General features: G+C 40.7%; 1 protein-coding gene across 2 annotated transcripts in view; it reads right to left on the bottom strand.

Annotated features, from left to right (window-relative positions):
* Positions 1–19,354, bottom strand: part of ANXA3 (annexin A3) — a 59,759-nt gene extending 40,405 nt beyond the window's left edge. The window contains exons 1-2 of one of the 2 annotated variants that reach the window (XM_039468132.2): positions 19,205–19,354; positions 16,561–16,613 (exon numbers count right to left, since the gene is read on the bottom strand). In XM_039468132.2, the coding sequence (XP_039324066.1) occupies positions 16,561–16,575 (15 nt within the window). In that variant the 5' untranslated portion in view covers positions 16,576–16,613; positions 19,205–19,354. The remainder of the gene's footprint in view (positions 1–16,560; positions 16,614–19,204) is intronic. The other variant, XM_003923934.4, reaches the window with a different exon arrangement.
* Between the last annotated feature and the right edge of the window lie 6,378 nt (positions 19,355–25,732).

The raw sequence follows: 25,732 nt of genomic DNA, 5'->3' as shown, positions 1-25,732 counted from the left end.
GGGTTTGCACTCTAGCTGTGACTTTTTCACTGCTCTCTACCACCTACGCATCAAAATATGCTAAAATGCCAATGCACAGAATTAGAGAAGGAGGAAATTCCTAATTTATTATACAATTTAGTACCTAGTAAGAATTAAATGAGGGAAGGACAACTTGATTAATTACAATGGGGGAATTAACATACACACAGCCCAGACTGAAAAAGGGCATGAGAATTCTGAAGTGGAATTTTAGTGAAATATTTAAAACTGCTTCTGTCATTTAAATGAACGGCATTATTCATTTGATAGACTTGGTTGCCCAAATCATTCAGAAATATTACATGACTTTCACAAAATCATATAATAAAAGATTAATGAAATCTTCTGAAACTAATACATGAACAAAGTGCTTTACAAACGTTTAACCCTTACAAGGGGCCTTCATGAGGTGAATTTTATTATTTCTTATTGAATATGGAAGAAACCTAGTCTCAGAGAGATTATTTGCTATTATTGGCTTAAAAAAGCTCTGCTAGTAAGGACAGCCCCAGGACTCAAACTCATCTTTTTATGACTAATGCCCCCTGCTGTAGACCACATCACAGTGTGCCTCAGGGGACTTCATCTCAGTGGTTCTCAAAGTATGTTTCCTGAAACAGCAGCATCAGGAATGTGACAGCATCACCCGGGATTGTGACAGAAATGCAAATTCTCAGGTCCAACCCGTGTTCCTGAACCAGCAACTGCAGGGCTAGGGTGCAGAATCTGCTGTTTAACAAGCCTTCCAGGTGATTCTAGTGCACAATAAAGTTTAAGAACCACTGCTTTATTTTCTTCTTAGCTGCCTAGAAAGCAAAGCAAAAATGAGCAAACAAGCCATGAATTCTCTTATGGGTGCAGAAGATGAAGAATTTAATGATGAGCTCATTGTTTCAGGAATGTCGGCATTTTTACAGCCAAACAAGGCTGTATCCATTGCCTGCTTCATTGCAAGCTTAATTCCTTGACACTTATATTACTAATCAATAGTTTGCTGAGTTTATTTCCAGTAACCCTAGCGTCCTATCATAGTGCTAAGTGTAGAACATCACCTGAATACTTGGCAAAGTGTATTTTTTTTTTTAAATTGCCTTTGATCAGATTTCCATCTATATCATTTCAACATTTAGTTGCTTTCCTTTTCTGAAACTTGACCTTCAGATGCCTCAAAAAGAAAAATGCTGCTGAAGCCAGTTGGAAAATAAATTAAAGCAAAGAATGTCTAAATAAAGGGGGAAATAACAGCAGCTCTTTATACTAAGAACAATTGCCGCTAATCACTGTGCGCCAAGTACTGTGCTAAGCATGTTTCCTGCATTAGGTTATTCAGTCCTCACAATAAACTTATAAAGTAGATACAATAAATCCTTTTCACAGATGATAAAACTAATGCTTAAGTAACTTGTGTAAGTTGCCACAGCCAGTAAGTGGTCTGTCCCGACAGTCTTTACTCCTAAACTAGACTAGGCTGCATCTCATTTAAATCATCTTTTTCAAGCCAATATAATCTCCCTTGATCTTCTAAAATCATCCTTTGGAGGTCTGCCTTAGCACATGATACATGGCCAAGCTGGGCCTGGGGAGCTGTTTGCTGTCACCCTTGGGAGGGGCCAGTCTGTTTTTGACTCACAAAAGCCAGTTGTACCTATTTCTTCATGCAAAGTGTACTGGGTTTGCAAGAAGTTCATCTGTATTCAGAAGGATGAGTGGAAGAGAAAAACAGAGGGTGTCAACCCTGTTGATATGAAACATATTTAAAGCCAAATGCTACAGAGCAAGAATAGTAGCTGTGGCAGGGACATTTTGAAGACGCAGTGAAGCCAGATCACTCAGCACTTCAGAAAGCCCTGGAAAGGCCACATCCAAAAATTGAGGCTTCAAATCAAAACCTCAGAGAAAACTCCAGGACTTTCAAAGAGCCAGGGAGAAAGGACGGCTCTCTGCTTAATGTCAAGATGCTGTGTTGCGTCCTGAAGCTCTATGATACAGAGAAAAATGGAGGCGAGCACAAAAAACAAAGCAATCAAACTTTGTAAGACTTCCTGTTCAATTTTTCAAGCGAAAAACATTTTTTTAAAACTGAAGAAAGTTTACTGTAAAAGGCCCTGAAATAAAATGCAATCAAGTGAGGCAGGTGTTATGGGTTGAATTGTGTCCCCTCAAAAAATAGATTAAAGTCCTAACCCACAGTATCACAAAATGTGACCTTACCTGGGGACCAAGTTATTGCACATGTAATTAATTAAGATGAGGTCATATTGGCAGGTCCCCACTCCATTATGACTGATGTCCTTATAAGATAGCCATGTAAAGGTAGAGACACAGAAAGAATGTGATGTGATGATGAAGGCAGAGACTGGAGTTATGTAGCTGCCTGTATATAAGACTAGAATGTACCTCTTCAAAATACGAAGGATCATTGAAGACAAGAAGAAACAGATATTCAAGAGATTTCTTTCCTCCATTTGCCTAAAAGCAGGACAAAGATTTATGGAAAAAAAAATGGTATTCTGCTTTCCTGTCTATCAGGGAGAATAAAGGTTAAAGACTGAAGACAGTTTGAGACCCTAGTCAGCCTGACAAAGGTATTAGAAGAATTTATATTAGCAAGCTATATTAACTAACATTTATCTGCAAGTTATTTGCCCTTCTTCACTGCTCCACCTGCAAGTTGCTGCCCATAGAGATTTGAAGGTCCTTTTCTATTGTCTTGTTACTAAAAATGTACTGTTAATGGTTGAAGATGATATATAAACTGAAATTCAAAGCCACCTCTGAAAACTACTCATTCTCTGGATGTTGTCATGTGGATTTAAAATACGCATGTTAATAAACTTCTGTTTGGTTGTCTCTTGTTAATCTGTCTTTTGTAACAAGGGTCCTTTCCAACTAAGAACCTATGGGAGTTACTGTTACTCCCCTGTGCCAGTAACTGCTAGAAACCAGGAAGAGGCTAAGAAGGACTTCCCTACAGGTTTCAGAGGGAGGATGGCCCTGCCCATACCTTGATGTTAGAACTTCTAGCCTCTAGAACTGTGAGACAATACATTTCTGTTGTTCGAAGCAGCAGCTTGTGGTACTTTATGACAGCAGCCCTAGGAAACTACTACAGCAGGTAAAGGCCAGGGAAAAATACTGGTAACCAACCGGTTCCCACAGGGCAAATGCTAGGGGCCTCCCCTAAGATTTGAGAAGTCCATGATCACTGCCTATGGAAATGATGCACAAATAGGAGGTTCCCATCACCACCTCAGGCTTGCTCTATAGCCCACAGGGCAGTAGGAGGAGCAGGAGGTGCTCAATGTCCACAGCAGGCAGGACTGGCAGCCGCTGGGATGCCTGGGAGATGCCAGGTTGACATCATGGTTTTGTTTGTAATGTGTCCAAAGGTCTGAGAAAACGTTTATATTTGTTCTTGTACTCACTCAAAGGAAAAATATTCATGCTTTTCAGCTTTTCTTTAAAAAATTTTTTTTAAACATTTAAGGGGTGCAAGTACAGATTTCTTACATGCAGATGGTGCACAGTGGTGAAGCCTGGGCTTTTGATAGTGTACCCGTCACCTGAATAGTGAGCACTGTGCTCAGCAGGTAATTTTCAATCCTTAGCCCCTCCCACCCTCCCACCTTTTGAAGTCTTCAATGTCTATTATTCTACTCTCTTTGTCAATGAGTACCCATTGTTTAGCTCCCACTTGTAAGTGAGAACATGTGGTATTTGACTTTCTGCTTCTGAGTCATTTCACTCAGAATAATGGCCTCCAATTCCATTCATGTTCCTGCAAAAGACATTATTTCATTCTTTTTTATGGCTGAGTAGTATTCTGTGGTGTATATATACACACAGAGACCACATTTTCTTAATTCAATCCTCTGTTGGTAAACTTTAAGTTGATTCCATATTTTTGCTATTGTGACTAGTTCAGCTTTTCTTTTTTAAACACAGTTATTTCATCAGGGGCAGTGTCAGAGCAAGAGGACTGGAATGTGAGAACAGAGGAGGGTGTGGGCGGGAGTAGAAAAATGAATGTGATTCAGAAATTAGGGGAGACAGGGACAAATAAGCCATTATGTCCTATTTGCTGTGAAACATGAGTTATAACAAGAAGCCTCGACCCCTCGGAACGTGTGCCATTCATGGCTAGCCTCCTGAGCCCTGCCTTCTGTTGGCTCCTATGCCTCACCTCCGAGTTTTTTTCCGGCCTCTCCAGGATGCACTCACCTTTGTCTGACCTCTATCAAGTAGGCACTTCTGAAGTGGAAACTGGCTCTCTCTTTTCTTTCCCTCTAATCCTGCTGTGTGTTCTTTCTTTTACTCCCCCTGCTGTATACAGACAAATCCCACTTTATAATCTCTAGCCCAGACTTCAGTTCTGGGCACTGGGCTTATATATTCAATATCTCCTCCTTGCATTTGTTCTGACATCTCTTATATCAACTCATTGTTTTCTCCCAAGTTATTTTTTGCTCCATCTGATACTTACATAGTATTTACTTGTATTTTACATATACCTGATAATTTAATCCTCAAAACCACCCTATGAGGTAGGTACAATTATTACCCTGATTTTATAGAGGAGAAAAAAGAGGTCCAGAGAGGTTAAGACACTAGCCACGGTCACATAGCCAGTTTGTGGCACAGCCAGGATTTGAACCTAGGCAATCTGGCTCCAGTTTCTATGCTCATCCTTGATTTGCTGGGCTTCCTCAATCTTCCCCATCCCTGTAAAAGGACCAACCATCAGCCACCGGAAACCTGAGAGTCCCCTTTGATTCCTTCACCTGCCTTTCCTTCTGAATTCCACCCACGACCAAGGCCTGCTGAGACTGTTTTAAGAAGACAATCTCATGTGCACTCCTCTCTAGCATTTTTGCTCCTGTTCTTGTCCAAGTCACCATCATCACTCTCCTGGACTTGAACATTTGGGTAGCATCACTTTCTTCTTCCTACTGCCCATCTCCAGCCATTTCCCACAAAACAGCCAAGGAATCTGTTAAAGATCTAAGTCAGGCCAAGCACAGTGGCTAGCTCCTATAATCTCTGCACTTTGGGAGACCAAAGCAGATGGATCACCTGAGGTCAGGAGTTCAAGACCAGCCTGGCCAATATGGTGAAACTTCATTTCTACTAAAATTACAAAAAATTAGCCAGGTGTGAAGGCAGTAATCCCAGCTACTTGGGAGGCTGAGGCAGGAGAATCACTTGGACTCAGGAGGCGGAGGTTGTAGTGACCTGAGATTGCACCACTGCACTGCAGCCTGGGCAACAGAGCAAAACTCCACCTCAAAAATAAATAAATAAATAAATAAAAATCTAAATCAGATCCTGTTACTCTGAATAGAGTTCACACTGAATAGAGTTCAAGCTCGTTACACTGGTCCATAGGGCCCTGCATGGTTTGGCCCAACCTTCCTCATGGCTCTTATCTGGAGCCACTCTCTCCAGATGAGAGGTGGAGTCCTCACCATACTCCTGTTCTTTGAAAGTCATGCTTGCGTAGAATGAACCCTTTCCCACCTTAATGCCTTGGTTTATGCTATTCTCTCTACCTGGAATTATTTTTACCTTTAGGCCTCTCCTTAAAGACCATCTTCTCTAACAGGCCTTTTTAGCTCTTGATCTGAGTAGGTATTCTACTGTTACTCTCCATCTTAGCAACCTCCCAATTTTCAGGGCACTCAGAATTGAGTAATACCTCTCACTGTTTACATCTGCCTCTAAAATGAAGTTCCAGAAGGCAGAGACATTTGTTTTACTCACTCCTATTTATCCAGCTGGGAGCCAGTGCTCGGTCCCCAGATAGGGGCTTAATGCATAACTGTGAATTAGTTTGCTAAGTAAGAATGTGAAAGCAAGACAATGACATCTCACAGTGTGGAATTTCTCCAAGCTCTACACTAGATAGTTGGCTGCCTGATGAGTTGCTTCCTTCAAATGTCAATAGCATAGAAATCAAAGTATCCACTGTATCCTGGGAGATTTGGGAGGTACTTCAGAAGCTGGGTGTTCTCTAGTACACCAGAGACATGAAATGCGTGGCTGTGTCTGATGATTCTATTATATCCTCCTTCCTGTCTCTCCAGGTGCTCAGAGTTTCTCTGACAAAGGTAGCACACCCAACAATGTGGATCGAGTTTGAAACACTTGGGCCTCCCCAAAATCCTTATCAACACAAACTTCTTTCTCAGAATACTTTTCATGTATTTGTTTGATGCAAATTATAAATAATTTATATTGATCTTCTTTTGAGTCATTTAGCACTGGTATTTATAGATTATCTTTTTGTTACACAATCAAAGCAAAGTGCTTAACTTAGATAAGAGTTCTTGACCACTCCTCTTGGCCAAGGGTCACAAAGAGTGAAGACTAATGTGGCTATTTTGGCCACATAGTCAGCTCTGTGCATGTCTAACTTCTGGGGGACGACACCTCTGTCTAAGGATCCTGCAATCTAATAGGAATATATAGAAAATTTATGTCTTCCTGGATATATAGAGAAATACAGGGAATTTGGCTCACTGAAGTGCAGAATCCACATCTTCTGAAACGGCCCTTGGCTGGAGAATGGTGGCTGGCTGTCTTAGCATTCCAGGCTGATATAATAAAATGCCACAAACTGGGTGTCTTATAAATAACAAATATTGATTTCTCACAGTTCTGGAGGCTAAAAATCCAAGATCAAGGTGCCAGCAGATTTGGTATCTAGTGAAGGCTCACTTTATGGTTCATATACAGCCTCCTCTGGCTGTGTTCTCACATGGCAGAAGACCTGACCAAGCTCCCTCAGACTTCTTTTAAAAGGGCAATAATCCCCACCTAACCTAATCACCCCCAAAGATCCCATCTCCCAACACAATCATCCTGAAGGTTATCAGGATTTCAACCTATGAATAAGGGGCATGGTGGTGGGGGCGGGGAAGCAACACAGACATTTAGACAATAGCACTGGCTTTGCAGGATTTGGGGACACTTACTCTATCCACCTCACTCCTGTGAGGATGAGAAACCAGTGAGGGCCTGCGATCAGGGACGTCTCCTGTTTGTAACATTCTGGGAAGAATATTTCTTACATAAATGGCCAAGGTCAATGATGTCTACCAGACATGATGGCAAATGCATTATTTTATGGGTATTTATGACTTTTTCGGGGGAAGTGATAATCCTAACAAGTTGCTGCAGATTTAAGAATGCTTCCTAATGTAAAGCAAACCTAGAGATTGGAAACTTCTTGAACAGTCCATGTGAAGACTTTTCGGAACTCTCTGTGGTCCTTGGAGGATAAGGAAGTGTCATAAAAGAGAACTGTAATACCTCCCCCAATCCCCCTGTATTGCTTGGTGGGAATCTTCCTGCTGCATTCAAATGCATCTTGCCCATTCGCCTCAGAGCTTACACGTGCCGTTCCCTCTGCCTGGCTGCTCCTTCCCAAGTTCCTCTCTCAGCTCACTCTCTCATGCCATGTTGACTTCTCTTCGTGTATCTGAGCAGAAAATCGCATTCCCCATCATTCTTATTATCCACTTTGCTTTTCCTGAGAGCACTTAAAACTGTCTTTTTATACTGTACATTTATTTCTTCATTTATTGTCTGTCTTCCCCAATACAATGCTTTTTTATTCCTCTTTCTCTGCTCTGCTACCAAAGCCAATATCTGCCATATAAAAGATATTTAGTAAATATTAGTTGAGCAAATAAATGAATAAAAAATGTTTTCTTGTTCTACATCTGGTTCAATAATTCTCAAATGCCACTGTCAGACTTTTCAGAGCTCCATGCCATATATAAAAAATCCTACAAATGTAATTCTCACCTTTCTTAAACCCTGTTCACATGGAGCTGTCACTACTCCTATTTAAACATGGCTCCAGAACCTATGTGAGATTTCAGTAGAATCAAACACAAATAGTTACAAATGAAAGGAGCAAAGATCTGATAATGAAGAGATAGACTTGAGAAATGTCTCCTCCTTTGACTTATTCTCTTTTAATTCATGTGAGACCTCTGTATTCATTTTATTGCTCAGTACTCTATATACCTCTTTTTTTTTCTAACTGCTTTACATCCACAGGGACAATAGACTTTCAAGAGAACAAATCATACCTTCTCCACTTTACATTCCTTGCTCTTTGATCTAAAACCTTTTCTTTCCCTTGTTATCTCTGACTTACCAGACTTTTTAAATGGCTAAACATTACCTTTGCATTCTATAGTTTTATCATGATTAAATACAAAAGAGGGACCCTCCCTTCTTCACAGCTGGGTTAAGATTGGGGAGTGGCAAAGAACAGCTTTTTCATGTTCATTCCACTCATTCCTAGGAAGCCTCTCTCTTCTCACTCAGATGGTATGTATTGCTTTCCAGGCTTCGTCCCGAAACAAAGCTTAAATGTTTTGATTTGAAATCCAGGTCTAACCTGTTTTAAATCAATTTTCTGCAAAAGACCATTTGTGTACTTGTCTGAGTGCCAATATTTACCTAAAGCAGCTTCAGGAAACATGGTTTAAAACACACAGCAGACTTGAACAGCACCTAACCAGGAAAGACACCTATTCTTCTCGGGATGTGAAAAGTCTCTTTCAGTGAAAATAGTCACCAAGCTTGACCTTTCATTCCTGAATGTGGCAGATGGGAGGGAGACCAGAGGAGTTCATGACATCCACATGCATGAACACAAGTTTCTCCTCACACATGTTTTAAATTTGCATGGCAAACGAGCAACCACACCAGGAAAGAAAGGTCTAGTGGGATGTCCGTGTCAAAGCAAGAAGTATGAGACTGGGCAGGACACTCACAAACTCTTGGAACCCAGGAACAACAGCATCCAAATGCCCAGAGCAGGTGTCTTCCATGGGACAGAATTTGAAAGGCATTATCTTCCCAAAATTCTCTCTCATGTTAGCACATTGCACCTTTCCTAAGAGCCCTATCACTACTGTCATTCCTCTGGGTTAACAGTAGAAATGAGACCGCTGTGTCCTCAGATGTCAAACTGTACCAATCTTGTTCCCTGCAGAGAGAAAGGATTGAGTAGGGAAGGGAGGCTGTGCCTTTTAACTCCCACCATGAGCACATGATCATGGATCAGCTTTTCCTATCTGCAAGTGTCCATCTTGGCAGCCTTCCCAAACATTTCTACCACTGCGGATCCTTTTTCATTATCTCCTATATGGATCCCATGTTTTTGAATGACTGTGTCTTGCCAATTTATATTTATGACCAAAAATTAATTCATTTTCCCATATATGAAAAATACAGCTAACAATCAGAGCTTCTGATCAGCATAAGATAGCCAGTGCCAATGGTATTAATATAACTTTATTTTTAATATAACTTTCATCAAAAATAAAAGAATATATGTTAGAAACTGTGTGTCTTAATGTGAGTTATATATGTGTAGCATAATTAGGAATGTATCTGGTCTTTGTACTGGTTCTTGGCACAAAGCTTCAAAAACCCTTGGAATTTCCTGAGTGATAGGAGTGACTTTGTGATGCAATTGGGGTGACTCATGGCAGGCCCCTAGATAGCTTTAGAATGATGGCTGGTCTCCAGAAAGATCAGCCCTTTGATCACAGGGTTGCAACTCTGGGTCAGCCAGACCTGTGAGGAGTAAAGAAGGGCTGGAGATTGAGTTCAATAATGTAGCAAATAATTTAATCAATCAATGGTGCCTACATAATGGAATTCCAATTGCAATTCTGGACACTGAGGCTTAGAGGAGCTTCCTGGTTGTTGAACACACTGACACGAAGGGAAGGTGAGGTGCCCTGACTCCATAGGGAGACAGCATGGAGGCTCTGGGTCCAGGATCCTTCCAGAGATTCTACTCTTCATAATAAACTTCCAGTCATAAGGATAACACTTTCAGTGAGTTCTGTGAGTCGTTCTATGGAATGCTTTAACTTCAGAGCATCAAAGAAAACCCCAAATTTATAGCTAGTTGGCCAGAAGTGCAGGTGATTCCTGAGACTTGCAATTGACTTCTGAAGTGAGGGCAGCTTTTTGGAAGACTGAGCCCTTAAAACTGTAGAATCTGACGCTAATGCTGGATAGTGTCAGAAATGTATTCCAGTAGGCCCACTTGTAGTGAGAAGTTGAAAGGAAGTATTTTATGTCTTTAGAAATATATATGTGTTTAAAATATTATGAAATATTGAAAATGAGAGTGGTCAGGAAGAATCTGTTTGGGGCTAAGCCATCTCTTTTAGATGGCTGAAAGAACCATTCCAGTGGAGAGAGGGGACTATTGATGTGTAATAAAATCAGGCCCAGAAAATAGGCAGAATCCCTGTACAAAAACAGTTGCAGTGATATTATTTAGCAAGAAATATGTTTTAGAATAAAATTAACATATTGAAATCATGCTGATTAAAACTAACATTTATTGTGTGATCACTCCATGCTAGGCACTGCTAATACATTTTACATGAACCGGCTTAATGATTGCAAACCCTAGATGTCATAGGTACTATCACTATGCCTGTTTTATAGATAAGGAAACTGAGGTAGAGAAAGACTAGAAATTTGCTCAAGAGCCTGCCTTTTCAACAATTAGGGAGTTCTGAAAGGGAGAGTTGGGATTGTGGTTAGACTGTCTTCATTCTGTTCCCAGCAGAGCCTTTCACGCTAGGTACTTGCTGCTTTAATTGTTTAACTGTTTTGAATGAACTTCAAAACAAAGTTCATAGGCATTGCATTCAGGTAATATATTTTTATAAAACTTCCTTTATCCCTTGGTTGCAGAGGGGCTTTACATTCCCTTTCCTCATTTTATAAGTTAGAGTTTGGAGTGGTGCAAGGAGAATGTATATCAATTTAGGATGTTAATAACAGTTCATGGTGATTACAACAATTGTGAGTTAATTTAGAAAAATTCTAGCATCACTCGGTGTGGTGGCTCATACCTGTAATCTCAGCACTTTCAAAGTTGAGCTCAGGAGTTCGAGACTAGCTTGGCAACATAGTGAGTCCCCATCTCTATAAAAAATTTTAAAATTAGCTGGGCATGGTGGGGCATGCCTGTGCTCCCAGCTAGTCAGGAGACTGAGGCAGGAGTATCGCTTGAGCCCAGGAGGTTGAGGCTGCAGCAAGCCATTATTGTACCACTGCACTCCAGTCTGAATGACAGCGTGAAGCTCTGTCAAAAACAAGAAAGAAAGATATAAAGAAAGAAAAAGAAAGAAAGGGAAAGAAAAATTCTAGTATCATAACAATTCTAATTTGAGAGTTCAAACAAATAGGAATTACATTTATTATTATTCTGTAAATGTAAGTTAGAAATTTATTAAGGAGAAAAGAGCTCAGAATATTTACAGAGGAAAGCCAGTGTTGTACAACAGAAGGTACACACCGAAAAAATACTGCTGTGGTAGTTTAATAAAAAGCCATGTTATAAGATATTCTAATTTGTGGGCTTCCTAAGTGCTTGCTATGGACCTATAGGCAATATATGACAAGGGACCCCAAATCCTAAGAGTACAGACCAATAAGGTATCAGATCCTTTCATCAAGGGTGAAGTGATAGAACATATGTCTGAACAGGGATATTAAAAATTTGCAAACAAAGGAAATACTAATGCAACATAGATTGCTTATTCATCGGAAACAATGGTAGGATTGCAACACCTCTAGATAGAATATAAATGACCTAAGAAATCAGCCGTTCTTTCATCTTCAATGGTAATGCATTGAAATTGCAACTAATGACTTCTCCCTTGATCATACCACTGTAATAAGCTAATCAGACACATAACCATGTCTACTGTTTCATAGAAATGCAAGGACTTGATTGCTTATTTATGTTTGAGTGTGTATGTGCTTTTGTGTGGGAGAGAGAACAAAAGAGCACATAAAACTTTGTGATAAGAATATTTGCAATCGGAAATCTGAGGGGTTTTACCATCTTAACCGTTTCTAAGTGTACAGTTCAGTTGTGGTTAGAATATTCACATTGTTTTGAAACAGATCTTTGGAACTTTTTCATCTTTCAGAACTGAAACTCTATCCACATTAAACAACAACTCCTCTTTTTTTCTTTCCTTATTCAGTCCTAACCACCAGTCAGCCTTCTGTTCCTATGAATTTGACTGCTTTGGATACTTCATATAAATGGAATCATACAGTATTTTGTCTCTTTGAGACTGGCTTATTTTACTTAACATAATGGGCTCAAGGCTCATCCATATGTGACAGGGTTTTCTTCCTGTCACACAGCATGTGTTTTTAAAGACTGAATAATATTCCATTGTGTGTATGTACCATATTTTGTTTCTTCATTCTTCCGTGAATGGAAAGTGGGGCTGCTTCCACCTCTTAGCTATTATGAAAAGTACTGCAGTGAACATGGGTGTACAGATCTCTTTCCTCAAGACCCTGTTTTCATTTCATTTGGATATATGCCCAGAAGTGGGATTGCTGGAGCATGTGGTAGTTCTAGTTTTAATTTTTTGGAGAACTGCTATCTTGCTTTCCATAGTGGTTCTGAGTTGTTCTTAATCTTTGCTCTCTGAGATCTCACTCATAAATATTAGTTCTTTAATTGAAGGAGAGGAGGAAAATAGGAAAAAAGGCGAAACAAAAACGCAGAGACAGTAGGATCACTTCTCTGGCTAGGGCCTTATTCTCCATGTGAGGGTCTGCCCTCCAGGCTTAGGTCAGCCTTCTCTTTCTGGTCCTTCCCCGCCTCTCTTTCCTGCCATCTGATGCCAAATGCTATCATCCCTGATGGAACCATACTCCTAGCCCCTCTGGTAGGCAGAACAACAGCCTTCTAAAACGTCTACACTACAATCCTTGGAAATTGTCAACATATTGTGATAAATGATGAAAAGGACTTTGCAAACATAATTAAGTCTTCAGACCTTAAAATACAGGGATTAGCCCATGTTATCCAGGTGGTCCCAATTTAATCACATGCGCCCTTAAAAGCAGAGAAATGTCTTCAGCTGGAGGAAGAAGAGAAAGGCAGAATAGAGATACTCCAGGAAGAAAAGCCAAAGCAATTCCATGCATAAGAAAGATTTGATGGACCATTGCTGGTTCTGAGATGTGAAGGCCACATACAAGGACAGGCAGAGGCCTCCAGGAGTCGAAGACGGCCTCTGCCGGCAGCCAGCAAGGACTAAGAACCCAATTCTACAACTACAAGGAACTAAATTCTGCCGACAACCTAAATGGGCTTGAAAGAGGCTTCTTCCCAAAGTCTACAGAAAGGCATGCAGTCCAAACAATGCCTTTGTTTTAGTGCTGTGAGACTCCACTTTAGGCTTCTAACATAGGGAACTGTAAGAGAACAAATGGGTGTTGTTTTAAATTGCTAAATTTGTGGTCATTTGTTACAGCTGCAATAGGAAAAGAATACACCCTTGATTACACTCACATGGGTCTCTCCTAGCCCTTCAGAAATGTGCCATGACTTTGAAGGTGTCAGCGGGAGAGCCTGCCCAACTAATTCCTTGTCAATTTACTCATGGGCAAGGGCCAGAGGGAGGTTTTTTTGTTTGTTTGTTTTGTTTTTTAACACCAGCATTTTGGAGAGATGCTTTTTTCATCTGACTCTGAGATGTCCATAAAAGCAGCAGGGATTTCAGATGAAAGATGAGAGATTAGCCTCCTAGCCAGTGGGACGGGAGTAATCTGAGCCAAATAAAGCCTTCCAACAGCACACCTTCCATCCATACTGCCCAAGCCAAGGGATGGTCACATCCCTGCACAGGCTTTTCTTTAAATTTGCCCTGTCCCTTACTTATAAAATATAATGTATGCTCATGATTAAAAAAAAAAAATTCAAACAGTACAAAAGGTGATACCTTGAAGAGTGCCCTTTTACATAATTCCACCTTTCCATAAAGTTTTCATGTAATGGTCTTTCTGTATATTTTTTTCTTTTCTTTGTTCTTTCTTTTAAACAGAATCCCTTGGTACATATTATTCTGTAAGTTGATTTTTTTAATTGATTAATATATCTCGGGACTTTTTTTTAATGTCAGTTCACATACAGCTGATCCATTGTTTTCCTTTTTTTTTTTTTTTTTTTTTGAGATGGAGTTTCGTGCTTGTCGCCCAGGCCGGCGGAGTGCAGTGGCATGATCTCAGCTCACTGCAATGTTTGCCTTCCATGTTCAAGTGATTTTCCTGCCTCAGCCTCCTGAGTAGCTGAGATTACAGGCACCTACCACCATGTCCAGCTAATTTTCTGTATGTTTAGTAAAGACGGGGTTTTGTCATATTGAGCAAACTGGTCTCCAACTCCTAACCTCAGGTGATCCACCTGCCTCAGCCTCCCATAGTGCTGGGATTACAGGTGTGAGCCACTGAGCCCAGCCTCATTCTTTTTAACCATCACATAAAAATGCCTGTAAGTTGTAAATGAGTAATTTACTTATTCCTACCCTATGGATGGACATTTATGCTGTCTGCATGTTTTTATTAACATAAACAAATATCCCTGGGCCCCTGTTTTTTCAATTTTATGCAAGTTTTTATAAGATACATATCCACAAGTGGAATTATTGGGTTTAAAGGACATGTGCATTTAAGCACTGAGGGTATTGCCAAAATACCATGCAGAAGTGTACCAAATTTACTCTCCTGTAAACAGACAATGAAACTATCATCTTGCCCACATCTTCTGCAACATTTCTTTTTTTTTAACCTTCACCAATTTCTTAGGTAGAAAATAGTTTCTCATCATATTTGTGTTTCTTCAATTCTGAGTGAGGTGCAGGATTTTTTTTCAATAAATAGGGTCTCATTCTGTCACCCAAACTGCAGTACAGTGGCATGAACAAGGCTCACTGCAGCCTCCACTTCTTGGGCTTAAGCGATCCTCCCACCTGAACCTCCCAAGCAGCTAGGACCGCCCCACCATGTTCAACTAATTTTTGAAGGTTTTGTTTTGTTTTAGAGAATGGGTGTTGCCATGTTACCCATGCTGGTCTCGAACTTCCAGGCTCAAGTATGATCCTCCTGCCTTGGCCTCCCAAAATGCTGAGATTACAGTGTCAGCCACTGTGTCCGACCTTGTAGTACCTTCTGATGTTTATTGGACATTTAGAATTCTTTTTATGTTCTATTTATGTCCCTTGCAACTTTTTCCATCAAGCTGATTTCTTAAATTGATTTATTCAATTTTTTTTTATGGTAAGGAAGTAAGCCTTTTGTCTAATGTGCTGCAAATATTTTCCCCCTGTGAGCTGTCTTCTGCCTCTACTAATGACATTGTTGGCTGTCATAATTAATTTGTATGTAGTTAAAATAGATCAATATTTTTCTTTTAGGCCTTTGCTTTTATGTTATAGCTTTAAGTGCCTTCCCCACTCCAAGATAATTTTTCAATCCATTCACATTTCTTTTTCTTTTTTTTTTTGAGATGGAGTTTCACTCTGTTGCCCAGGCTGAAGTGCAGTGGCGCAATCTCAATCTCACTGCAACCTCCACCTCCCAGGTTCAAAGTGATTCTCCTGCCTCAGCCTCCTGAATAGCTGGGATTACAGGCGTGTGCCACCACACCTGACTATTTTTGTTTGTTTGTTTTGTTTTGTTTTTGAGATGGAGTCTCTCCCTGTTGCCCAGGCTGCAATGCAATGGCACAATCTTGGCTCATTGCAACCTCCACCTTTTGGATTCAAGGGATTCTTAAGAAGGTGGGGGGACGGAAGGCAGCAAACCACACTGCCAAGTGTGTACCTATGCAACCATCTTGCATGTTCATCACATGTACCCCAAAACCTAAAATGCAATAAAAAAAAAAGAAAAAAATCAAGTAACAACCTATTAAAAAAAAAAAAAAAAAAAAAAAAAAAAAAAAAAAAAAAGAAGGTGGGATTACAGGCGTACGCCACCATGCCCAGAAAATTTTTTGTATCTTTAGTAGAGATGGGGTTTCACCATGTTGGCCAGGCTGGTTTTGAGCTCCTGACATCATGATCCACCTGCCTTGGTCTCCCAAAGAGCTCAGATTACAAGCGTGAGCCACCACGCCTGGCCCTATTTTTGTATTTTTGATAGAGAAGGGTTTTCACCATGTTGGCCAGGCTGGTCTCCAACTCCTGACCTCAGGTTATCCACCCGCCTTGGCCTCTCAAAGTGCTAGGATTACAGGCATGAGCCACTGCACCCAGCCCATTCATATTTCATCTTCTTCATTTCTGTGTTTTATACACGTAGAATTTATTTTATTGTAAGGCAGAGAAAGGAATACAGATTTACTTTTTCCCCAAACATCTATATGTTTTCCTAACATGTACTGAATAATTCATCTCTTCTCCAATATGTCATCTTTATCATACAATAAATTCCCAAATTATATACTACATTTATTATCTGTTTTGGTGTCATCATATATTATTTTAACTATGTAACTTTATAATGCACTTAAAAATATTTTATTATTTTTAACATCCTCTGGCTTTTCTGGCATGTTAATTTTGTCAGATAAACTTATCAACTTTCACAAAATTTTTCTTGCTATCTTGACTTTCTGTGTTTTGGTTTGACTTATATATGTTACTATGATGTGAAGGCTTAATTTTTACTTACCCACATAGATGCCATGATGTCCCACTTTTGCCGTGAGCTGAGATCCCACTAATCTATTAAAAGAAAAAAAAAAAATAGTAAATGCTATCAATATGTGATTCAGAGCACAATAATCTCAGTCGAACTCTTAATCTTGAATCCAGAAAACAGAAGTCAACCTTCACAGAAAAACTTTCTCTTTTCAGGAAGAGGATGTATCTGACATTGGGTATCCCATTTGCTAAACAAACATTTACTGAGTATCTACCATGTACAAGGGACCGTGCTAGACCTGTGAGGATTTCAAGATAAGAGAGAGAAAAAAATCTTTGTACTTAAATGATGCTAACAAATATGCTTCCGAAAAGCCAATTTTTGACTTATTTAAAGTCTAGCAGAACCATGCTGATTACTGTCAGGCTACCACGACAAGGATCAATAACAACATAAACATAGAACTTTGCTCCTTCTCACCAAATCAGTACAAATTTTTGCTGCCTTCAACTGGATTCCTTGTGCCTGATTGTGAAACCTCCATGTACATTTTACAAGGTTCCAAGCCTATAGTCTGTTATAAAGACATGTCTGCTCTTTGAGGAGGTGGTCCAGTCCTTGGTAGGGTGTAGAGGTGAGAGGGGCAGTTCTTTGATTGGGAAGCCAGACACACTTTTCTTACATAGATAGTATTCAAACATGTTGGCATATCTCCAGTGTTGATTTAGAAATGCAAGTTGTTCCCACCCTTCCTGGGAACAAAATATTCTAAAAATTCCCTGATACCCCCAGAGCAAAGTTCAATGGGAAATAACACTATCAGCCTCTGGAAATATTTAGCCCTGGTTTTTTTCAGGCTCTCTGTGGCCTAGGGCAGTCAGCTCTCTAGTTAGAGTCTAACACTGCATCTCTATAAATAGATGCTCTTTGACTTAAGAGGGGTTACAGCCAGATAAACTATTAGGAAGTCTAAAAATCAGAAGTCAAACCACCCTATACAGTGGAAACAAATTATTATTAGTTCTAGTTTTGCCTCTTAAACACAATTTCTTTGTGGCTCAATTTCCTCACCTGTAAAAAGTGAAGAAGGGGGTGTTGCTAGCATTGAATGAGTTCAATTTTACAAGGCTGGGGATTCTTCTTATCTGTGTTCACTGGGGCACAGTAGATATTTAAAACAAAAACTTATTGAATGAATGAATGATTTAAGACAAGCCTCAAAATCATCCAGTGAGTTAGATAGTACAGCTCCATTTTGCATATGAAGAAGCTGGGGCCCAGAGAGGGATGGCAATGTCCCATAGTCACACAGCTAGTGAGTGGTCCCCTACGGCATTGAGGCAGCTAGACTCTAAAGGTATGAAACTAACCCCCATCCTTCTGCCTTACCCCACTGTCTGGCCCACCCCTGACTAAAGCTGACACTAGATACGCGTTGATCCAGTAGAATTTGAAAATTATTTAGAATTATTACTAATCTGTCATTTAACTTTTAAGAAGTACAGAATTACTCCACAGCGAAGGCCAAATGACTTACACAGAACTTCAATCCCTTTCCTGAAAGGGATTGCATCATTTCCTTTTACTTCCTCCACTATAGTTATTTCTAAACAGGTCTCTGTACACAACCACAGTTCGGAGAACAAGATTTTGGTCTTCTTTACATTTAAAAATTCCCTTTCTGGTCAGTCTGAAGTTTTCTGACATCGTGAAAAACAAAAGTGATATCTTCATGGAATAATGTATTAATTGGTTACATTTTAAAATATGATGTTGATGAACGTAGTATGTAAATGTATCTCTCCTGGAGGGGAGAGTCTTGCTGTCAGTGCCGAACACAAATCCTTGGAAAGAATTCAGCCCTGGCTGTGCAATTTCTTACCAGCAGCCAGAGGGGCCTCCAGAGACCCAGAACCTCCCAGCACCTGCATAATTTCCTATATATGGTCATTTGCAATCAAGTATCTAAATCTTCCACCTGGAGACTTAAATGCCGAGGGAATGATTCATATCTAGTGAATAGGATTCTGTTGCAAAGAAAACGGTGAGTCTTTTCAGGAAAGAGCAAACTTCTGAACTTCCAACCCTCAATATGCAAATCCACTTTTTTCTACCTTCTAAAAAAATAAGTAAAAAAGAGAATATATTGGCTACGTGAAGAGGAGAACGTGCTCACGGGATGGGATTCCAAGTCCACAGAGCAGACCTCTGAGCCAGCCCCGTCTGCGATGCCGGGGACCCGAGGAACCTTCCGACTCCCAGCTTTTTTCTCTCTCCTAGTCCTTTAGTACTGGGGAGGCCAAGATGGCTAAGTGGATCCCCTAAGCTGCTAGCTGTGATCAGCGAAGTTTTCAGGGAGCGAGGACAGCTGAGTATCAGCTTGGGCCCCACCAAGATCTGGGTGACCCCCCCCCCACCCCACCCAAGGGCACGGCCCTTTTCCTCTCCTGGGTTCCAGCCTCCTCGACTCTGAAATGCGGGACTGAGCTGCGTCCAGCTCCGCACCCACGCGGCTGGGTTTGGACCCGGCGAGGTCGCCAGCCGCCCGCCCTGCCCCGGACGGAGCTGCGCTCGCGGGGGAACTGGGAGAGGCGCCGCGATCTCCCCAAGACACCAGACAGCTGCCGGCGGTGAGCGAGGCTCCGGGGACGCGCCTGGAAGCTGAACTTACCCTGAAGCGCGGTGGCGGGAAACTAGCTTGCCTGCGAACTGCGAGCGAAGGTGTGCGCCCCGGGCGCTGGTACTCCGCGCTGGCTCCGGGCCTGGATCGCGGCCGCACCCTTTCCTCCTGCCCCTCCTCCGGCCTCTCGGCTCCACCTGCCTGCGGCCCCAGGCCCGGGGAGAGGGAAGCCGCGCCCTGCGCCTGCGGAGCTCCAGCTCTGCTCCCTCACCGGTCTCTAAGCTTCCCCACCCTTTCTCCCTACGCCCTCGTTTCGCCCTCGGTTTCCACTCACCTTCTCTTTCTCAAATGTACTGCGATGCTTATTTTGTTCTAGGCAGTGTGGACTCGGAGATTAGACTGTCCCCACACCCAAGGAACTCACCGCGTGGTGTAGGTGGCGGACACCTAACATTAATAACAGTCAGTAACGTGTATCTGGCATGTACTTTGTGGCAGGTATTGTTCCAACTTATTTACGAATATACACTGGTTTATTAGGCTGGTACACAAGTAATTATGGTTTTTGCCATTAAAATGGCTCCGACGACAACTCTATGAGGTAGATATATTATCCCCATTTTATACATGAGGAAATTGAGATACAGAGACGTTAGATAACTTCAGCAAATTTACACGGAAAGTAAATGCTACAGCCAGTGTTTGGAACCCAACTATTTCGGTAGTTCCTCTGTTAAACGTACTGATCCTCTAGTATGAGGATTCCAACCAAAGGCTCAGCGAGATGGTAACATGAAAGGGCATTCTGGACATCTGGAAGAGCAAAACAAATTATCGAAGCTAAAAATCAAAGCCCAACCTGTATGAGGGAATTTTGAGCAGTTGCGCGTTGAAGGATGTAGAAGATAATCATGTATTAGTTATCAGGCATTGAAGTGCTTGAATACGTTACCTCTTTTATCTTCAAGGGAACTCTCGGAGGTGCTATTTTTATTAGAATTTGCAGAAGAAGAAACTGAAGCTCAGTAAAGTGAAGTGATTTATTGAAGACCGCTTAAGTAAAAAACATTGGTTGCGCTCAGTCGTCACTGCTGTGTATTTACCCAAAGAAGCTGAAGACTTATTTGCCACAAACACCTGCACATACATGGATGTTTGTAGTAGCTTTTTTTTTTTTTTTTTTTTTTTTGAGACGGAGTCTCTCTCTGTCGCCCAGGCTGGAGTGCAGTGGCACGATCTCGGCTCACTGCAACTTCCGCTTCCTGGGTTCAAGCGATTCTCCTGTCTCAGCCTCCCAAGTAGCTGGGATTACAGGCGCGCGCCACCACGCCCGGCTAGTTTTTGGGGGGGGTATTTTTTGTATTTCTTTTAGTAGAAACAGGGTTTCCTCATGTTGGCCAGGCTGGTCTCTAACTCTTGACCTTGTGATCCGCCCTCCCTCGCCCTCCCAAAGTGCTGGGATTACAGGCGTGAGCCACCATGCCAGGCCGTTTATAGTAGCTTTACTCATAAGTATCAAAACTTGGAAGCAACCAAGAGGCAATTTGTAGGTGAATGGATAAACTGTGATACATCTATACAGTATAATTTTATTCAGCACTGAAAAGAAATTAGCTATCAAGCTATAAAAACACGTCGAAGAAATGCATATGACTAAGAGGAAGAAGGTAATTTGAAATGATTCCAAATATATGACACTCCAGAAAAGACAACACTATGGAGACAGTAAAAAAAAAAATCACTGGTTCCTAAAAGAAGGTAGGGTGAATAGGTGGAGCACCAGAGGATTTTTAGAGTGAAAACACTGTATGATATGATCATGGTGGATATATGTCATTATACATTTGTCAAAATCCATAGAATGTACACCAAGAGTGAACCATAATGTAAGCTATGAACTTCACTGATAATGATATGTCAGTGTAGGTTCATCGACTGTAAATACACTACTCTGGTGGAAGGTGTTGGTAACAGAGGAGGCTATGCATGCATGTGGCCAGAGGAGATTTATGAAATCTCTGTACTTTCTACTCAATTTTGCTTGGAACCTAAAGGACACAAAATGCTAATATCAGATCAAAAGAAGTAACCTAAAAACTGTTCTAAAAAGGAAAGCCATTTAAAATGCATATCTTATTATTTTATATATTGCGTTAAACTATGAGGAAAGAAAAAACATAGTAGGCTTTAGCAGGAAAAGAACATTAAGAAGACCAAGACAGTCAGGGAAGGAGGCAACACAATTTGACTTGATGGCACACATTGTCATTTGAAAGAATTCTTACTTTCCACTACCTCTTTATCTTGCAGGGTAGAAAAATTGAAGTGCTCCAAATTTAAATTGGTGTGCTCTATATTTCCCAGTCAATGTATAAATTGCCCTATTTCTTTTCCCCTTCCTTCCCTCCTTTCCTCCTTCCTTCCTTCTTCCTTCCTTCCTCTTCCTTCTTTCTCTCTTTCTTTCTTTCTTCCTTTCTTTCCTTCTTTCTTTCTTGACAGTGTCTCACTCTGTCGCCCAGGCTGGAGTGCAGTGGCACGATCTCACTGCAACCTCTGCTGCCTGGGTTCAAGTGATTCTCCCACCTCAACCTCCCAAGCAGCTGGGACTATAGGCACTTGCCACCATGTCCAGTTATTATTATTTTTTATTTTTAGTAGACAGGGTTTCACCTTGTTGCCCAGGTTGGTCTCAAACTCCTAACCTCAAGTGATCTGCCTGCCTCAGCCTTCCAAAGTGATGGGATAACAGGCATAAGCCACTACACCCAGCCCCTATTTTTTTATTCACTCTGGAAAAATTTTTTAGTGAAAGTATTAATTTGGAGACATAATTAGGACTAACAAATTGCCATTTAGGTGTTTGTATATTAACAGAAAGTTAAACTCTGTGAATACTTTATTTATTTTTTTCCTGAGATGGAGTCTTGCTCTGTTGCCCAGGCTGCTGGAGTACGGTGGTGCAATCTCAGCTCTCTGCAACCTTTGCCTCCCGGGTTCAAGCAATTCTCCCGCCTCAGCTTCCAAAGTAGCTGGGCTTACAGGGGCTCACCACCAAACCTGGCTAATTTTTTTTTTTTTTTTTTTTTTTTGTATTTTTAGTAGAGATGGGTTTTTATTATGTTGGCCAGCCTGGTCTTGAACTCCTGACCTCAGGTGATCCACCCACTTCGGCCTCCCAAAGTGTTGAGATTACAGGCATGAGCCACCGCGCCTGGCTGAATACTTTTTTCTCTCTCTCTATCTAGACTTCCAGCAGTGTTATGCATGCTGGCCCTTTAACCCATGCAGGAGCTGCTTGACTCAGAGGATAAGCATGACTGGAGCTGTTGAGTGTGAGTTGAAGAGATTACGGTTTTGGTCCTTAAAGCTGAGTCCTGGGACCTAAAAACTAATTAGAAATGCAAATTCCCTGAAACCCTACTCCATCAAGTGATTCTGATGCACCCTAAAGTTTAAGAACCACTGGTTTAAGAGGAGCAACAATGGAGAAGGCAGAGATGTTCAAGATTAAAAAGGCCAGTGACCTGGGAGCCCTCTCAGATTTACAAATCCAAACTGATCTTTCTGCAGCAGAGAAGGTAGAATGGTGTTCTGCATTCTGTTCTGCATAGTAATTCCTGACTCCCATTCAGACTTTGCCACAATAAACTAAATCCCATGTTATCTCAAAAAATTTTGAGATTAGTATGAAATGGGTGGAAAATATTTATTATTATTCATGCCAGACATTGGGTAATGCACTTGACATAAATGATCTATGTTATGCTTACCAACTTGTGAATTAGGTATGTTGGCCTCTATTTTGCAGATACAGACACAGGCTCAGTAAGTTCTACTAGTTGCATTCCAGACAACCAGGAAGTAATAGGGCTAGATTTGTAGCCAGAAGAATATGAGTAACAGGTGATGTTTTACTTCTTTGATTTCAGGATGGTAACTTTAACATTCACTTTTATCGTTTTCTGAGTTTTTCTAGTTGTATCAACAGCTCAGTTACTACCATTTAGACTAGAAACATGCTATGGAATACTATAAAACTATTTTTCCCCCAAACGATGAGTTTTGTTAGAAGGAAATATTAGATGATTCTGTTAGGATCCAGGTTTATACTTATCCAGAAAAAGAATTCAGAAAAGATTATTTAATAAAATTTTCATTATTCTGAATACATAGAACTTTACAGGTTTGTAAAAGGCTAATTTTCCTATAGCACCCTGCTCAAAAGAATGATTTAACAGCCAAATACAAAATTTTAAAGAAAAGTTATTGAGATATGTTTAGCACATATGGTAAAATGTGAGGGAAAAATGAATTGACTAAGTGATTGTGGCTGTTAAATACATATTTGCTGTTACAGTGATGTGTTGGAGCTGGGTTACACTAGCGTGTGAAAGTCCATTCCTAAATTTTCAGGCATTTCACAGCCAGTGTTAAATGTAGACATTATTACAAGTTAAATAAATACAATGAAATAAATTATGTTAAAAACAATGGTAATAGCTACTCAGAATTAACCACTCCCAAATTATTTTACTGCATTTTATTATTATTGATGCTTTCCAGGTTGTGTTTATTGTATACTTGTGGTGAAAATAGTGCATAAAGTTGTACTACCGTGTGTCTCTTCCCTATTCCACATTCAGTGAAATTATGCTAGTGGGCTGAATTCAGCCATGGTGGGAGTATTTACAACACAAACACTAGCAAATACTATAAATTGATCTTCCCTTTATCCCAAAATCTAGTTGTAAAGCATTTATCAGCACATCATTCTTTATAATAACAAGCAAATTTAAAATTGAGACAAGATTTGAGTTCAAGTAGTTAATTGTGATTTACATTAGAGAAGAAATTGGCATTGAATTTAAGGACTGTATAAGAGTTTGGACAGAAAGAGATAGCATACTCAAAGGTTCTGAATAAAGAGTCAAATAAAGGGGCTATTTACAAATGCGTGGGCAAAGTTCAGTCAGGTATCCACAGGGATGATGTAGTACCCAAGGACTAGGGACGGCATGAAATCATTGTCTCTAGCCTTTCATGGGCAAGGGAGGGAAGGGGTTTCATCAGAACCGGTGAACACTGGAACTGTGGAAGGGAGGCTATGAATCAGGACCTGTGGCCAGGGAGAGTGATGGCCATCTACCCCAGAATCACAAGGCAGGAGGAAGCAGGGAGGAGGCTAAACACGCACCAGCCTCTCATCAGTGGTTGCACGTGGCCAACCTCAACCAGAAGCCAAGAGGCAAGGGAGCCTTGTAGAAGCAGTTGATGAAAAGTAGGTTTCCTGGAGCACATAGCAGGGCAGAGTCAATGTGGAGCAAATAGAATCAGCAGCACAGGGACTCCTGGGAGTTGCTAGTAGCCAGTACTGGTTCATTTTTAAAGCATTCCTTAGTGGGATGTTTAAGAGAGCTATCTTGATACTGTTTTTTAACGATTTATGAAAATTATCTTAGAGACTGAGATTCTAATAACTTTTGTAACTTGCTGAGTAGTCTTGGAGCTTAGCCTTAAACCAAAATGAGCCTAGGGATAAAATTTTGCTAGCTTTTTTAGAGAGGGTTGCAGCATAGGTCTATTTTGTTGTATCAATCAAATGATGTAATTTTTCATGACAAGCGTTAAATTTAAATTATAGGAGCTTGGGACCATTTTAAAGTAACATCAAGTTGTGTTTGTGAAGGCCTTCAAAGATTTGAAATTCTGACATTCATATGAAATTTTCAAAGAAAATTATCCAGGACAACTATGTCTTATGGGGTTGTTATGAAGACTGAATGAGGTACAGAATATAAGGGAGTCATTGTTCTTGATTGGACCATTGCCAGATATGCTCAATATGTCATTTCATATAATTCCTGGAACAGTCCTGGTGCATTTGCTACTCTCAGTGCACAGGGTTCTATTTAATAGTTCTCTGTGGCTCATTTGGGACAGAACCTGTATTTCATATTGTGGTATCTTAATATTATGTTGAGACACACAGAACTATTGATATTGGACTATTTTTAACCTATCAAATCATCAATTTCATGTAGTTGAACCTAATAACCTATTCCAAATATAGTCTCCATCCACCACTCCCAGTACATTTCTTCAAAACCAGTCTATGAGACATTTTAAATTCTAAATGGGAACTCATTTTCTGCCACTATTCCTCAAGATCCCTAAATTTTATGACCATATTTCCAGTCTCAGAAGCATTTTCACAGACAATGCTAACAATTCTTAGACTGGTTCCTGATACAGCTTCTCTGCACCCTAGAAACATTCACTCCAGAGTGGAGAGTGTGCTCTAAGGCAACAGATAATCACAGGAAATTGTGAGGATGGGAAGTTTACATTAAGCTTCTGGCAGTATCTCAGCAACTTCCGGATTGGCTGTGGCATCCCTTCCCCAGATTTTCTATAAACATGTTTTCTCAAGTCTTGCTGAGTTTGCAAATGTGCCAACAGAGCCCTGCTGGTCACTGTTACTGGCAGTTTTTTGTTTAATCGGAAGGGAAAGGCACACAAATGCACAGGCTTGCAGAATGCAGGGACCAACTGGGTTCAGTTCCATTTTGACTCTGATTT

Source organism: Saimiri boliviensis, chromosome 3, assembly GCF_048565385.1.
Source record: "Saimiri boliviensis isolate mSaiBol1 chromosome 3, mSaiBol1.pri, whole genome shotgun sequence".
NCBI classification, from domain to species: domain Eukaryota; kingdom Metazoa; phylum Chordata; class Mammalia; order Primates; family Cebidae; genus Saimiri; species Saimiri boliviensis.
The sequence above is the reverse complement of the archived record's forward strand: the minus strand, read 5'-3'. Positions and strand labels throughout refer to the sequence as shown.